The following is a 16,872-nucleotide window of genomic DNA, read 5'->3' on the forward strand; positions in this document are numbered from 1 at the left end:
ACCCTAAGCACACAGCCAAGACAACGAAGGAGTGGCTTCGGGACAAGTCTGTGAATGTCCTTGAGTGGCCCAGCTAGAGCCCGGACTTGAACCCCATGGAACATCTCTGGAAAGACCTGAAAATAGCTGTGCAGTGACGCTTCCCATCTAACCTTACAGAGCTTGAGAGGATCTGCAGAGAAGAATGGGAGAAATACCCCAAATATAGGTGTACCAAGCTTATAGCTTCATACCCAAGAAGACTTGAGGTTGTAATCGCTGCCAATGGTGCCTCAACCAAGTACTGAGTAAAGAGTGTGAATACTTATGTACATGCAATATTTCAGTTTTTTATTATTAATAAATTTGCAAAAATTTCTACAAAACTTTTCGCTTTGTCATTATGGGGTATTGTATGTAGATTGGTGAGAAAAAAAAGCAATTTAATTCATTTTGGAATAAGGCTGTAACATAACAAAATGTGGGAAAAGTGAAGGGGTGTGAATACTTTCCGGATGCACTGTATCTCAGCAGTCATTGAGCGGCAGGCGGGGTGACACCCTGGACAGGCCACCAGGTCATCACAAGGCCGACACACATTCACACCTAGGCACCATTTAGTACGGCCGATTCCCCTGACCTACATGTCTTTGGACTCTGGGAGGAAACCGGAGCACCCGGAGGAAACCCACACAGACACGGAGAGAACATGTAAACTCCACACAGAGAACGACCCGGGACGACCCCCAAGGTTGGACTACCCCGGGGCTCGAACCCAGGACCTTCTTGCTATGAGGCGACTGCACTAACCACTGCACCACCGGGCCGCCCACATATTCATAATATATTAAATTTGAGATTAAATGATCAACACCATAAAAACCAACCCTGTTATTCTTTGTTTATATTAACAAAGTGTATGCAGAACTGCCAAATGTGCAATCTGGACACTATTTTTTCACGTTTTTCCTCAACTGATTTCCCCATTTTCAACATTTAGTGTGCTCATCAGGGTGTATGAAAATATCCTAGGTTGTGAATATTTTGCTGAAATATATGTATTGTAGGGCGGCATGGGCACCCAGTGGTTAGCATTGTTGCCTCACAGCAAGACGGTCCTGGGTTTGAACCCCAGGCCGTCCCAGGTCCTTTCTGTGTGGAGTTTGCATGTTTTCCCCCGTGTCTGCATGGGTTTCCTCCGGGTGCTCTGGTTTCCTCCCACCATCAGAAAAAAAGAGAAAAAAACATGCATGTTAGGGTTGATACTCCTGTATGTGCCCCTGACCAAGGCAATAGGAAGAAATAACTGCAGTTGGTCCCTGGGCGCTGCAGCGTGGCTGCCCACTGCTCCTAGCTGCACAGCTAGAATGGGTTAAATGCAGAGTGAATTTCCTTGTAATTTTGTTCTCCTTACTTTGTATGGGAAGCCCAAGAGCAGTATGTGAATCTTGCAAAGCAGATATAATCGAGCCAAAATCTCACTGGTGGGTTATTCACAGTAAGAGACAGTGTTGAAGAAGATCTGCAAAAGAATTTTCAGTGGCAGCAGCTTCAGAGTATAAGTGGTTTATTCAATATGTGTAGGGAAAACAGTGTCTCAGGGTAACCACTTCCCGTAAGTGAACGAAAACAGTGAGAGCAAAACTAGATGACATAAGCTGATGAATATGCTGATATAGGCAAACAGGACTGCAGAATTTAGAATTGTCAGAATGCTTCTGATACCCCCCAGGCATCAGGGGTGTGCAGTGCCTGCCCTTCAGGGACGGCGTGCACAAGGCTGTGAACACAGCCCTGCAGAAATACTTTCTACAACAACAGCTCTCTAAAACCTAATGTTTCCTAAATGAAAATGATGGGGAATGGAGTTGCAAGGCACTAAAATGAAGTTGTCAGTATCTGGGTAGCGTAGCGGTCTGTTCCGTTGCCTACTAACACAGTGATCACTGGTTTGAATCCCTGTGTTACCTCAGACTTGGTCGGGCGTCCCTACAGACACAGTTGGCCGTGTCTGCAGGTGGGAAGCCGGATGTGGGTATGTGTCCTGGTCGCTGCACTAGCACCTCCTTTGGTCGGTTGGGGCGCCTGTTTGGGGGGGAGGGGGAACTGGGAGGAATAGCGTGATCCTCCCACGTGATACGTCCCCCTGGCGAAACTCCCCACTGTCAGGTAAAAAGAACTGGCTGGCGACTCCACATGTATCGGAGGAAGCATGTGGTAGTTTGCAGCCCTCCCCAGATCAGCTAAGGGGGTGGAGCAGCGACTGGAATGGCTCGGAAGAGTGGAGTAATTGGCTGAATACACTTGGAGAGAAAAAGGGGGGGGGTTACAAGTGACTGCTGTAACCCTGTTCTGGAAACTTAACGTTTCTCTCTTTACTAGGTCTGGGATATCACAAGGACCTCCAGACACGAGCGACCTTCATGGAAGTTCTAACCAAAATCCTGCAGCAGGGGACAGAGTTCGACACACTGGCTGAAACAGTCCTGGCTGACCGCTTTGAGAGGCTGGTGGAGCTGGTCACCATGATGGGAGACCAGGGAGAGTTGCCTATTGCCATGGCACTGGCGAATGTGGTGCCTGGATCCCAGTGGGTATGTGCTCGTGTTGGTGTTATGATCAGCTTGTTACATTATGCTGTACTTATTTTCAAGACAGTTGACTTCCATCCAACCATGGCTTCCCCTGCCTAAAGATTTAATGAGACCAAAAGTTGCAGCCAGTATTTTATATGTTTAACATTGGGTAATAACATTTATGGCAGAATTTTGTGAACACAACATACATGCAATTAAATTGTAATCCAATGACTTTTAGTCAAAAAAGTCAGCCTGGAATTGGAAACTCCTGTCCTTAATCTCGGCCCCTATACCACTTAGTGCTGGCTCTTTTTAAAATCCTGTAGTTAATCATACATTAAAGATCTGGGTACAGTTTCGCAAACATTTTGGGTTGCAGAACGCTTCACTTCGGGCTCCTATTTTTGCAAATCATCTTTTCACCCCCTCTATGCCAGACCTGGCTTTTCGGGCCTGGCTTGGGAATGGCATTAGAGTTCTTAAAGATTTATATATATACGGAGTATTTGCATCATTTGAACAATTGTCAGAAAAGTATGCCCTGCCACACACCTTTTTTTGTTTGTTGATACATTCAGGTTAGGCACTTTGTACAGAAAGGCCATCACCCTTTCCCAGAGCAACCGCCAAGCACCCCCTTAGATGCTCTTTTAGGATTTAATACTAGTCTCAAAGGGGCCATCTCCTGGATATCGGATGTAATTAACACTATTAACCCACGATCTCTAAACAACCTAAGGACAATTTGGGAACAAGACCTAGGCCTGTCTTATGCAGAGGACCAGTTGACTTCAGTTCTCGACCTAGTACACTCCTCATCTCCTTGTGCTAGACATGGTCTAATACAATTCAAGATAGTAGTTCATCGTCTTCATCTCACTAAGGAGAAACTGGCAAGGATATACCCAAACATTGATCCCACCAGTGAGCGATGAAAGACTACCACTGCAAACTGGTTGCACATGTTTTGATGACTAAAACAAGCCTTCAGACTTTTTGGGAAAAGGTTTTTGAATCCCTTAGTGACATGTATAATATGACAATTGCACCTCAACTCATTATTGCCCTGTTGGGATTGAGGCCAGAGGATGCAGTGTGGTCGACTGAAATGTGCAATGTGGTTGCCTTTACTACTCTGTTAGCTCGACGTCTCATCCTCCTCAATTGGAAGAGAGCGGTGCCACCATTCTATACAAGATGGCTTAAAGAGATTATGTTTCACCTGAAGCTTGAAAAAAATCAAATTTAAATTCAAGGGGAATGCAAATAAATTTAAAAGGGTCTGGAGGCCTTTTCTTACCTACTATTATAACCTAACCCAAATAACAGGCTGGGATAGTTCATAACCTAATCACTTCTTGGTTGGAGCAGAACTGTAGCAGTCTAATTAAGAATTAGTTTAAAAAGATGAAAAATGAGTGTATTTTTTTTATTATTATTGAAAAAAAATCTTTTCTCCCTTGTCTGTGTTTATGTGAATGAGATCATTGTATATCTGTCATATATTTATTCGTACTTGATGTCATTTCGGAGGATGTTGGGGGGGGCGGTTGGAGACATGTTAGGGAGCAGGGGAGGGATGGGAATAATACTGGATTTATTTCATATGTTGATTCTGTGATTTGTAAAATGTCACCCAACAAATCCCATATCTGAATGATAAACACATCCCCACATTAATCATTACCAAAAGATGCCTAGATTAACAGATGTTTCTATATAACAAACATAAAAAGAACAAAAAGTCAGCAAAGAAGGCATGTGCATTTTTTTAAGTAACACATTTTGTAAATGAACATTGCACTTATGAACATTTGAATGACTAGCCAAATAAGTAGCAAAACAGGTAATGAGCAAACACAATAAAAACTAGGCCTCTGTCATTTGACTGATTTTGTTTTGCTTCAGACCTCAACCAGCTCAAAGTAATATGCAGCCGCTAAAAAAATCAAATCTGCCAAAGCCCTTGGCGCAACTTGCGATATGCACCTGCGTCAAAACTTTTCTCTCGTCCTCACAGAGAGTTGAAGCGGTTCATCTGGACACAACATTTATTGACAGATATGTTTCATCACTCATCTAAGTGACCTCTTCAGTCTAAACTGACTGCAGGTATCCCCACCCTTATAAACAATCCGAAACCAACGATCGGTTTCATATGCAAATTATGTGACCATTACCTAGAGTGTAACCGTGCCAAAACGACACAGCACATCACAAAAAGAACACCAAACCCACAGTAAAGCGTGAATGGCTCCAAATACCAGTTGATTTTGACACAAAACCTTCCGGCGTCTGCTAGAAAGATGAAGAGGAATTTCATCTTTCAGCACGACAACAACCCAAAGCATACATCCAAATCAATGGCATCACCGAAAGATCAATGTTTTGGAATGGCCCAGCACGAGCCCATACCTGAATCCAGTTGAAAATCTTTGGGTAGACCTGATGAGGCTTTTCACAGGAGATACGTAGAATTTTTGCAAGGAAGAGTGAGTCAAGTCAAGAGTCGTCAATTTAATTTGTATAGCCCAGTATCACAAATATGCTTCAGGGGGCTTTACAGCAATACAACACCCTGTCCTTAGACCCTTGCATTGGATAAGGAACAACTCCTAAAAAACCCCTTTAACAATAAGAAGAAAAACCCCAGAGCGAGCAACAGCGGAGGGATTTCTCTCCCAAGACAACTAGACATGCAATGGCTGTTGTGTGTACATAATAAAACACAATTTACAGAATACAACATTGAAAGAGGAGAACAGATTCATTCATTCATTCATTTATCCATCCATCCATCCATCCCCCTTCAGCTGCTTCTCCAGTGTAGGGTCACGGTGGCAGCAAGCTAAGTAGGGCACTCCAGACGTCCCTCTCCCCAGCAACGCCCTCCAGCTCCTCCTGGAGAATCCCAAGGTGTTCCCAGGCTGGATTGGACATGTAGTCCCTCCAACGAGTTCTGGGTCTACCCCGGGGTCTCCTCCCAGTTGGACGTGCCCAGAAAACCTTCAAAGGAAGGCACCCAGGAGGCATCCTAATCAGATGCCCGAACCACCTCAACTGGCTCCTTTCGACACGAAGGTGTAGTGGCTGTAGTCCGAGCTCCCTCTGGATGTCCGAGCTCCTCACCCTATCTCTAAGGCTGAGCCCTGACACCCTATGGAGGAAATTAATTTCAGCCACTTGTATCCACGATCTCACCCTTTCGGTCACTACCCAAAGCTCATGACCATAGGTGAGGGTTGGAACGACGATTGACTGGTAAATGGAAAGCTTTGCTTTCTGGCTCAGCTCCCTCTTCACCACAACAGTCCGGTACAACGTCTGCATTACTGCTGATGTTGCACCAATCCACCTGTCAATCTCCTGCTCCATCCTACCCTCACTCGTGAGCAAGACCCCGAGATACTTGAACTCCTTCATTTGAGGCAACAACTCATCCCCAACCCGGAGGGAGCAATCCACCATTTTCAGGTAGAGAACCGTGGCCTCAGACGTGGAAGTCCCGACTCTCATCCCGGCCATTTCACACTCAGCTGCAAACTGCCCCGGTGCACACTGGAGGCCGTGTTCTGATGAAGCCAACAAAACCACATCATCTGCGAAGAGCAGAGATGTAGTTCTGAGGTTCCCAAAACAGACACACTCCTCACCTTGGCTGCGCCATGAGATCCTGTCAAGGAATATCACAAACAGAATCGGAGACAAGGGACAACCATGGCGGAGTCCGACACCCACCGAAAACGTGTTTGACTTTGTGCTGAGAATGTGGACACAGCTCTCACTTTGGTTTTTCAAGGACCGGATGGCTTGTAGTAACTGCCCCGGTGCCCCATACTCCCACAGTACCCCCCACAGAGTGCCCTGGGGTACTGAGGGATAACAGATTTATAATGTAATTATAAAATATATGAAGAATATATGAAGAATCCTTCGAGGACAGCAACGTACACATTTTGGACAGGGATGATAGATGGTTTGAAAGAGGGGTGAAGGAAGCCATCTATGCGAAACTGGAAAAACCATCCCTCAACAGAGGAGGAGGTCCGCGACACCACCTATCTCCCACTTACAATGCCGTCCTTTCATCTCTACCCAGGACACTCAAGAAGCTTAGTCTCCAAGAACAACAGTCGGTCACTAACGGCTCCAACTACTCATGACCACTGAACGGAGCACTAACGACGTCGAAACTAACACCCCCAACGACCGTCGCTGCTTAACATCAGATCATAAAGAGCCATGCACATCAATAGCTCTGATAACGACGGGCGTGGCTAAACATCGGAACTCAAAGAGCCATGGACATCAATAGCTCTGATAACAACTCCAAAGAGGCTAAATATCTGAGTTTCATCACCAGCCAGTCAGACTAGCTTGGTCTAGTCAGAAAGGCACGAACTGATGAAGCCTCTTGGATGAGAGATGAAACATCTTCACGGATATATACCAAGTCCAGTTGCTCTTGATTCAGTTCCTTTGGATAACCATGACCTGGATGAATGAGAACATTCACAGATATGAAGAATATGATGAGGGGAATGCCAATTAGTGTCCAGATTGCCCCGGAACAGCCAAGGTCCTGAGCCACACAACAAGCATCACCATTTAGACCTGGCAGGACAGACTAAACATGCACACAGGGGAGACTGACATCACACCATTCATGTACACGGAAGAAGAGACAAAAAAGATGTTAGTCACACATCGGAGAGAGAGAAGGATATAATATTGAAACACAATAACAAAATTATATGGAATTATAAGATAATAATAATAATAGTAATAATAATAAATCAATCTTATATAGTGCTTTTCTAATATTCAAGAGTCGCTTTACAATAAACGGGGTGAAACAAGACAACAGATAAACACAACACAAACATACAGGGGTGGATGCGAAGGGGGGGGGGCTAGGAGAGGGAGAAGCGGCAGTCACACACAACGCCAGCAGTACTCTCCGACTTAAACAGATACAAAATGGCAAGAAAAACAATAAACAACAGCACTGTAGACATTGATTTTCTGTAGGGGTTTTGCTCCCATAGCCTATTCCTCCCCCGAGGTATCCACTAGGCAGTGGCACTATTTAACCCATAGCTAGGGGCTGGTTCATGGGCATCAGGGTATATCCACACACCGGTGGGCCTGCATACTGCACGTCTAAAAACTCCACTGCCATATCTCCTAAATACCTCCATGCCTCCACAGGTATGTCTTGTGGACCAACCACCTTTCCACTCTTCATCCTCTTCATAGTTGCCCTCACTTCCTTCTTGCTATTCCACTGCTCTTCCTGTTTCACTATACCCACATCATCCAACCTTCTGTCTCTTTTCCTTCGTTGATCAGCCCCTCAAAGTACTCGTTCCGTCTTGCGCACACACTCTCCTCGCTCATCAGCACGTTTCCATCTCTATCATTCATTCCCCTAACCTGCTGTACATCCTTCCCAGCTCAGTCCCTCTTTTTATCCAATTGGTACAAGTCCTTTTCGCCTTCCTTAGTGTCCAACTTCTCATACAACTTGCCATATGCCTTTTCCATTGGCTTTGCCACATCTCTTCGTTTTACACTGCATCTCCTTGTACTCTTGCCTACTTTCTTCATCTGTCTGACTATCCCACTTCTTCATTACAAACCTCTTTCTCTGTATACATTGCTGTACTTCCTCATTTCACCACCAAGTCCCCTTGTCTTCCTTCCTCAGTCCAGATGACACCAAGTACCTTCCTTGCTGTCTCCCTTACTATTTCTGCAGTGCTTGCCCAGCCACCTGGCAACTCTTCACTACCACCCAGTGCCCATCTTAACTCCTCCCTGAACTCCATGCCTTCACTCTCCTCCTATTCTTGATCTCCAAAGTCATCTTACAGAGCACCAGCCGATGTTGCCCAGCTACATTCTCTCCTGTTACCATCTTGCAGTCTCCAATCCCTTTCAGATCACGCCTCCTGCATAAGATATAGTCCACCTGTGTGCACTTTCCTCCACTCTTGTATGTCACCCTGTGTTCTTCCCTCTTCTTGAAATATGTATTCACCACAGCCATTTCCATCCTTTTCACAAAATCCACCACGACCTGTCCCTCCACATTAATCTTCTTGGCACCATACCTACCCATCACCTCTTCGTCACCTCTGTTCCCTTCACCAACACGCCCATTGAAGTCGGCTGTAATCACCACTCTCTTTTCTTTGGGTACACTCTCCACCGCTTCACCCAACTCACTCCAGAATTCTTCTTTCTCTTCCATCTCACACCCAACTTGTGGGGCATATGCACTGGTAACATTCATCAACACACCTTCGATTTCCAGCTTCATACTCATCACTCTGTCTGACACTCTTCACCTCCAACACACTCTTGACATACTCTTCCATCAGAATTACCCCTACCCCATTTTTCCTATCTGCATCATGATAGAAGAGTTTGAACCCACCTCCGATGATCCTGGGCTTACTCCCCTTCCACCCGGTCTCCTGCACACACAGTATCTACCTTCCTTCTCTCTAGAGTGGAATGACAGGACATGATACAGGATGTGTAAGGTGCCTTGTATGACTTGTGCTGTTTTTTTTTAAAATTTTTTTGTTATTTTGTTGTTTATTTTGGTTTCTATGCATTGGTCTTTATTTCTTTTATTTTTTCTCACTTTTGCTTTGTTTTGAAAGTTTTGTTTTGGTTTGATTTGATTGATAATGTATAAAACAGGGGTAGGACCAGAAAAGTCCCTTATTTCATCCTATGCCCTTTTCGAACATGGACTAGTTATTACTTGTGTTGTTACAGAGAGTTTGCAAAATATGTTCACCGTTATTTCCATTTGTTTTGTATTGCTGCCTATATATCTTATTTTGTTATTTTAACATGTTCAAAATAAAATCAATCAACTTCAACTATCATATCAGCCAGCTCTCTCCCTTTACCAGTCATAGTGCCAAGATTCAAAGTTCTGACTCTCACCACTACACTCCTACCCTTCCTCCTCTCCAGCTACCTCTGGGTGTTCCTTCCCCCCTCTCCTTCTCCCAACAGTAGCATAGCTTCCGCCGTACTCTGCTGGCCGACAGTACTGGTGTTGATCGTTGGTAACCTGGGCCTCTACCGATCTGGTATGGAAATCTGAGTTCTGATCCACATATTTGGTTTGGCAAAGGTTTCACGCCAGATGTCCTTCCTGATGCAACCGTCCCGATGTATGTGGGATTGGGACTGGCATTAATAATGCACTGTCTTGTGCATCCTCACTGGCAAGGTTGTATAGCGATATAATAATTTCATACCAGACACAGTGTTCTTCCAGATAAGTAGGATTTAATCCGAGAGCTAAACCAGAGACACCAAAATGACAATTTATTCTGTCTAATAGTATACAGTGATCAACGGTGTCAAAGGCTACACTGAGGTCTACTAGTTGAAACACAGATGTGGAATCAGAGTCCATAGCAAGTAGAAGATTGTTCACTGCTCTGGTCAGAGCAATTTCAGTGGAGTGACATGCCCTGAAAGCCAATTGAAAAGGTTCCTATAGATAGTTTTCTTCTATATGGGTCGAAAGTTGTTGATGCACAACTTTCTCTACTACTTTAGAAAAGAAAGGAGGATTGGAGACTTCAATAGTTATTAAGAGAGTAGAAAAATATTGCTAAGTAAAGATATGCCAAACTGACTTACCCAAAAAGACTTGACTATTACCCAAAAAGACTTGACTGCTGTAATAAACATAAAAAAATACAAAGTATTATATCAGGGGTGTGCACACTTATGCAACTGGTTTTAATATACACCTTTCGATGTAACTTAAATACAGCATCAGTGATGTAACCTGAGGTTATCGGATCTTTTGGGTTTTACAACACCAGCCACCCTCGCCGAAGCGACCCAGCCCAGGGTGATCAGGCCCCGGCTTATGTCTTAGTAGCTTGTGTAGTCCACCGATCACCCTGCTTGATACAAACCCATCTTGATGCCTTCTCTGGGGCATCTGTGATTTTCTTGATGCATCTCCTGCTGTGCAGCCTCATGATTCCATGAAGCTTGAGTACCCTGTAGAGAGATTGGCCCATGAAGCCTCTGCACCTGTCCTTGATGGGGTTGCATTGGATCTTTATTCCCCTGCTTCGGCATTCACCTACCAGTCTCTCGTACTTGGCCCTCTTCCTTTCGAAGGCTTCCTCCATCTGGTCTTCCCAGGGAACAATTCAACTCCAGCAGGATCACATGTCTTGTTGTTTCCAACATAAAGACCATGTCTGGCCTTAGTGTGTGTTCACACTAAGGCCACACTAAGGACACTGTGTGTCCAGTGTGGTGTCTGGAAATTTGAGCTGTTTCCCAAGGTTGGCTTTCAGCTGCCAGTCTCGTGCTGTTGCAAGGAGCCCCCTTGCTGAACTTGGGCGCAACTTTGGCCTCTCTCCAGCCTTGACAAAGACGATCGACTACCTCACTGGTTGTTGTTCTCTGCTGTGAGAGATCCTTGTGATGAGGACATGTGCTATGACCCTCAGCACTTGGTTGTGGCGCCAGCGATAGCGCCAGTCTCGCAGGGCTTTTGGGCACCATCTTAAGATGTGCTCCAGGGATCCTCTCCTCTGGCACAATGGGCATGCTATAGTCTCTGCCAGACCCAGCAGAAGAGGTTGGATGGGTTGGGGAGGACGTTGTAGGCTGATTGAATCAGGAACTTGATCCAGAGTGGCTCAGCCTTCCAGAGTTCTAACCACGAGATCTTCCAGTCCATTGCTTGCTCCCATCAGGTCCACACCCCCTGCTGCCACATCCCTACGATCCTACTAGACTGGGCTTCCTCCATCCCTGCTTGGGCCTCTTCCTTGAACCAGCTATTGTCTCTCTTATCCCTGGGCCTTGTCGTATTGAGGTCTTGGGTTGCTACCCAACCCTGCCTGTCCTGATGCCAATGCTCCCACCAGCACACCTTACCACAGCCACGTTTCAGCCTGATCGACTGCCTTCTGTGCCCTTCATTTCCTCCCAGTTCTAACTATGATGGCCACCAATGAGACTTTGGTGTCGTTGGGGTCTCTGTACAGCAGCACCTCTCTTGCCCGAGTCACCATAAACTCCTCTGCCAGACTACTGAAGGGAAATCACACCTTGTTCTTGCTCCTGTACAACTAATGCCACCAGGTTATTGTAAGTTATTTTACTTGGATTTTTACCCTTAAAGGATTTTTTTTCCACTTGAATTTTATAGATTGCAATTTCACATTAAAGGTGGAAAAAGTTCTGACATGATTTGTCTTGGTTTCATTTCTCTACACCACAAAAAATGGCCATTTTAACAGGGGCTTGTAGACTTTCTATATTCACTCTAGCTTAACCATGGTCATAATTTTTGATGGTCTTGGTTTAACGTAGTACAGTGTCGAGGAGAGAAGCAAACAGGCCTTTTCCAAACCACTCCCTACCCACTTCACCATCACTTTGCGAGAAGCTCGCAGTTGTGGACTGGCTTGAAGTCTTTAAATACAGTTAGTAGCTTTGGGACACCCTTGCCACTATGTCTATCAGAATCAGGAAGTAAATGTTTTCATGTGTCTTTGTAAATACCTCACTTCACCACAGCGCTCAGTCTTTTGCTGTCTTGATGCTTATGAAAGGCAACGTATACAGTAGAAGAAAATGTCAGCAAGTCATACTGATGTTTTAATTTCAGTGGTGTTTTTGCATATTGTAGAAAATTTCGGTTATTTAAATACTTGTACTCCTACTGTATGTGGCAAGTCCGATAATTTAGAATGGGCAGTCAACCATAATAACTATGTAATATGACTGACTGCAAGTTTAATATAATATTGTGCCCAGTAATGACAACTGATGTAATTTCCAAATTTTTATGAGTAGGCCAAAATTAAGTGTGATAATTTAGGCACACTCCCCAAACACAAGATTTACAAATGGCTTGAAATGGCAGCCTACATATTGATGAATGAGCCCTTCATGGGTTGAGTTTCCCTTCAATATGGCGGGGGCTTCATAGGAATATAGAAATGGAGGTGAAGTGCATAGGGATGATGTGTACGGGGTGATTTGAGGTTGAGCCAATATGGTCAGAGTTGTAGCCATGTTACCAAAAAAAAAAATCCTTAACCCTTAATTTCTATGGCGTTTCAATGGTTATTTGAAACGGTCATAAAAACTTCTACAACATAAAAAAAAAGGTCTTAAATATTTTCACTCTTGCAAGAGAAAACACAATTTTGCTAGTTAAGTATGTCAAAATGATATAATAATGTAGCGCCTTTATCAGACTTTTTCTTGGCATGAGACTTAACCATCTTGACTTGTGCTTCATTTTCAAGACGTGAGACTTAAGTTGTTGCAAAACAAAATGACTTGGCCCTACTTCTGATGAATACAGCAGAGATAGTATGTTAATGTTAATATGGGCTAAAAATGTCAGTGTCGCAAGTATCCCTAATTCCTGCATGTGTGTTTCATTTCCAGGATGAGCTCGCCCGTGTGCTGGTAACACTGTTTGACTCTCGCCACCTCCTCTACCAGCTTCTGTGGAACATGTTCTCCAAGGAGGTGGAGCTGGCAGACTCCATGCAGACCCTCTTTAGAGGCAACAGCCTGGCGAGCAAAATAATGACCTTCTGTTTCAAGGTAACAAGGACACACAGTCGTGGATGTACCGCTCTTACTCGGCACCCTTGGTGCTGTGCATGTGGTCAGCTCCTCCTGACCACGTGCGTAAAGTCTTCAGCCTGCTAAATGTGAATGAATGAGTGTGTGAGTGAGTTAAAGGCCAGGTCCATGAGGTGCTTCGCATATAAAAACACAATTTAAACTTCCAAGTGAGCGGAAGTAGGGATGTGCAAAAATGCATTATTCCTTTGTCATTTAGTCAGCGGCTTTGTAGACCAAATGTGCTTGTTTTGACATGATTTTCTGTTAAAAAGAAAAGAAAAAAGAAAAGGAAACGTGTAGTCTATAGGCCTAAGTGGTGGCGAGTGTGTGCAGGTTAAAGTGATTTCCTTTGCGTTGAAGGCAGATGTTCTCTTGCTACATTTGGCTTTCACACAAGTCATCATTTTGAACAGGGTTGGTTTGGCACCATCTTTGCATATTGACACAGAAATGTCTTTTCATGCGGGTGTCCAGGTAGCGTGGCGGCCTGTTCCGTTGCCTGCCAATACGAGGATCACCGGTTTGAATCCCTGTGTTACCTCCGGCTTGGTCCGGCGTCCCTACAGACACAATTGGCCTTGTCTGCAGGTGGGAAGCCGAATGTGGGTATGTGTCCTGGTCGCTGCACTAGCGCCTCCTCTGGTCGGTCGGGACGCCTGTTCGGGGGGTGGGGGACTGGCAGGAATAGTTTGATCCTCCCATGCACTACGTCCCCCTGGTGAAACTCCTCACTGTCAGGTGAAAAGAAGCGGCTGGCGACTCCACATGTATCGGAGGAGGCATATGGTAGTCTGCAGCCCTCCCCGGATTGGCAGAGGGGGTGGAGCAGCTACCAGGAAGACTCGGAAGAGTGGGGTAATTGGCCAGATACAATTGGGGAGAAAAGGGGGGGGAAATCCCCTCCCCCCAAAAAAAGAAATATCTGTGCAGAACATTTAAACCGTAGAGCTACAAAATGATGACTTTGTTTTGCATTTCCCGCATCACATGAAGTCAAATTTCAGTTATTGAGGTTGGAACTCTTGTGTAGCTGTTGTGGCTACAGTTTGCGCTGACATAAATTTTCACTCTAGAGGGGTGTACAGGTAGCGTGGCTGTATATTCTGTTGCCTAGCAACACGGGGATCGCCAGTTCGAATCCCCATGTTACCTCCGGCTTGGTCGGGCATCCCTACAGACACAATTGGCCATGTCTGCGGGTGGGAAGCCGGATGTGGGCATGTGTCTTAGTTGCTGGGTGCCTGTTCGGGGGGGAGGGGGAACTGGGGGGAATAGCATGATCCTTCTACGTGCTACATCCCCCTGGCGAAACTCCTCACTGTCAGGTGAAAAGAAGCGGCTGGCGACTCCGAGACATGTGATAGTCTGCAGCCCCTCCCCGGATCAGCAGAGGGGGTGGAACAGTGACCGGGATGGCTCGGAAGAGTGGGGTAATTGGCCAGACTCTATTGGGGAGAAAAGTGGGGGGGGGGATTGCCATTCTAAAGGTATACTCACAACAAGGTCCGAATGTTTCGCATGAAAATAAAAACGATATTTTAAAACAAAACAATGAGGTCTTTGACACTGAGTACAAAACTACAATACTGCAACGATGTGTCATGTTCTTATTCGGAGCTGGTCTGATTTTTGTTTTTTGGATATCGTAAAAAACTCTGATCAACATGTTATTAACTTTAATCACGTGACAGAGAGCTCACATGACTTGAGCCACTCAACATGGTGGCTGAGCTGATAGTAACATTGGTGTCAGAGTACAAGGAAGCATATGAGTAAAGTCATAGCTGTTTAAAAGAAGGCTGAGGGTAGATGTTCTCTGTTAACATGAGGTGAAGGAAGCTTGCTCTGACAGCCACAGTGGTGTTTTACTTATATTTCAGCATAGTGCCCATATCTTACTGTAGTAACAACAATATATTTATTTTATTTTTTTTAATTGCATAGATTTATTATTATCCAAGCCACTTATCCCAATTGGGGTCGCGGGGATGTTGGAGCCTATCCCAGCAGTCATTGGGCAGCAGGCGGAGAGACACCCTAGACAGACTGCCAGGCCACCACAGGGTCGACACACATATTCACACCTAGGGACAATTTAGTACAGCTGATTCATCTGACCTACGTGTCTTCGGACTGTGGGAGGAAACCGGAGCCCCCAGAGGAAATCCACGCAGACATGCAAACTCCACACAGAGGATGACCCAAGATGACCCCCCAAAGGTTGGACTACCCCGGGGATTCGAACCCAGGACCTTCTTGCTGTGAGGCGACCGCGCTAACCACTGTGCCACCGTGCCGCATCCAGAAAGGGCCGGTGTGGGTGAAGGTTTTTGTTCCAACCAAGCAATTACGCACCTGTGTCTCCTAATCCAGTTCCTCCGCAAAGACTCTACTGGTTACACATTGCCAGCCGCTGTTCAGGATCAGTTGGACTACAGTAATTGGTCTTTTTAAACTGGGCCGCTGATATTCTGCAGCTCCTGTGTTAGCTTGTGAAGTTCTCTGCTTCTGAGGCGTTCTCAGAATTCGATAAATCCACTGGGCCTATTTTCTTTGTCTCTGAAGAAGTGACAGAACCACCAAGTCATCCTCACTGCTTGAGGCTCACGTTTTTTTCTTTCTTTTGGGATTTTCCCCCCAACTGTACCCGGCCAATTACCCCACTCTTCTGAGGTGTCCCGGTCGCTGCTCCACCCCCTCTGCTGATCCGGGGAGGGCTGCAGACTACCACATGCCTCCTCTCATACACGTGGAGTCGCCAGCCGCTACTTTTCACCTGACAGTGAGGAGTTTCCCCAGGGGGATGTAGCGCATGGGAGGATCATGCTATTCGCCCCAGTTCCCCCTCCCCGACAGGTGCCCCAACCAACCAAAGGAGGCGCTAGTGCAGCAACCAGGACACATACCCACATCCGGCTTCCCACCCACAGACACGGCCAATTTTGTCTGTAGGGATGCCTGGCCAAGCCGGAGGAACCACGGGGATTCGAACCGGCGAGCCCCATGTTGGTAGGCAACGGAATAGACCACCACAACCCCCGGACGTCAGCAACTTGAGATTCACTTTTGTTTGTTGTGCAAATTTTCGTATCAAATAATGGAAAAAATGCGTCACGCTCGGTGAATAAGGTTTCAGTGTTTAATTATCTCTTGGATAGCTAATTAAAAAAACGTATACAACAATTTTGGATTTGGTGAGCACAGCCCTTTAAAAATGAAAGTCACCCTAAGCCACTTTATCCCTTTGGTGATTTCAGAGGCAGGTTAGTTTCAGACCAGAGGTTGCACCATTCGCTTTAACGGAAGTGACTGAAAAAAATAATTAAAAAATGTTTACATTTGTAAAATTACTAATGTAAAAATGTTTTTCTGAATTATCTTCAGTTTAATTTTTTCTCTCTCACTCTTTTTTTTTTCCATATCTGGAAGACCCAAAATGATCATTTCAACTGGACTGTTGATTAGTATGAACCATTCATGAGATGATAGCTATAATAACTATAATTGGTCTCCGCTACACCATGCTTCATGTCAGATGTATTTTGCTCAGGCAACAAACGGGTAGTACTTAGAAATGCAGTATTCTTAAGTTGACGTTAAGCATTTTTAGCGACAAGTCAGATCTTCTGACAAACCTATAGTGGGAAAGTTCATTTGT

General features: G+C 45.2%; 1 protein-coding gene across 1 annotated transcript in view; it reads left to right on the plus strand.

Moving 5' to 3' along the window:
• Positions 1-16,872, plus strand: part of nf1a (neurofibromin 1a) — a 316,227-nt gene that overhangs the window by 146,620 nt on the left and 152,735 nt on the right. The window contains exons 26-27 of the mRNA XM_056283131.1: positions 2,362-2,573; positions 13,029-13,190. Coding sequence (XP_056139106.1) covers positions 2,362-2,573; positions 13,029-13,190 — 374 coding nt within the window. The remainder of the gene's footprint in view (positions 1-2,361; positions 2,574-13,028; positions 13,191-16,872) is intronic.

The sequence above is a fragment of the Lampris incognitus genome, chromosome 7 (genome assembly GCF_029633865.1).
Source record: "Lampris incognitus isolate fLamInc1 chromosome 7, fLamInc1.hap2, whole genome shotgun sequence".
NCBI classification, from domain to species: domain Eukaryota; kingdom Metazoa; phylum Chordata; class Actinopteri; order Lampriformes; family Lampridae; genus Lampris; species Lampris incognitus.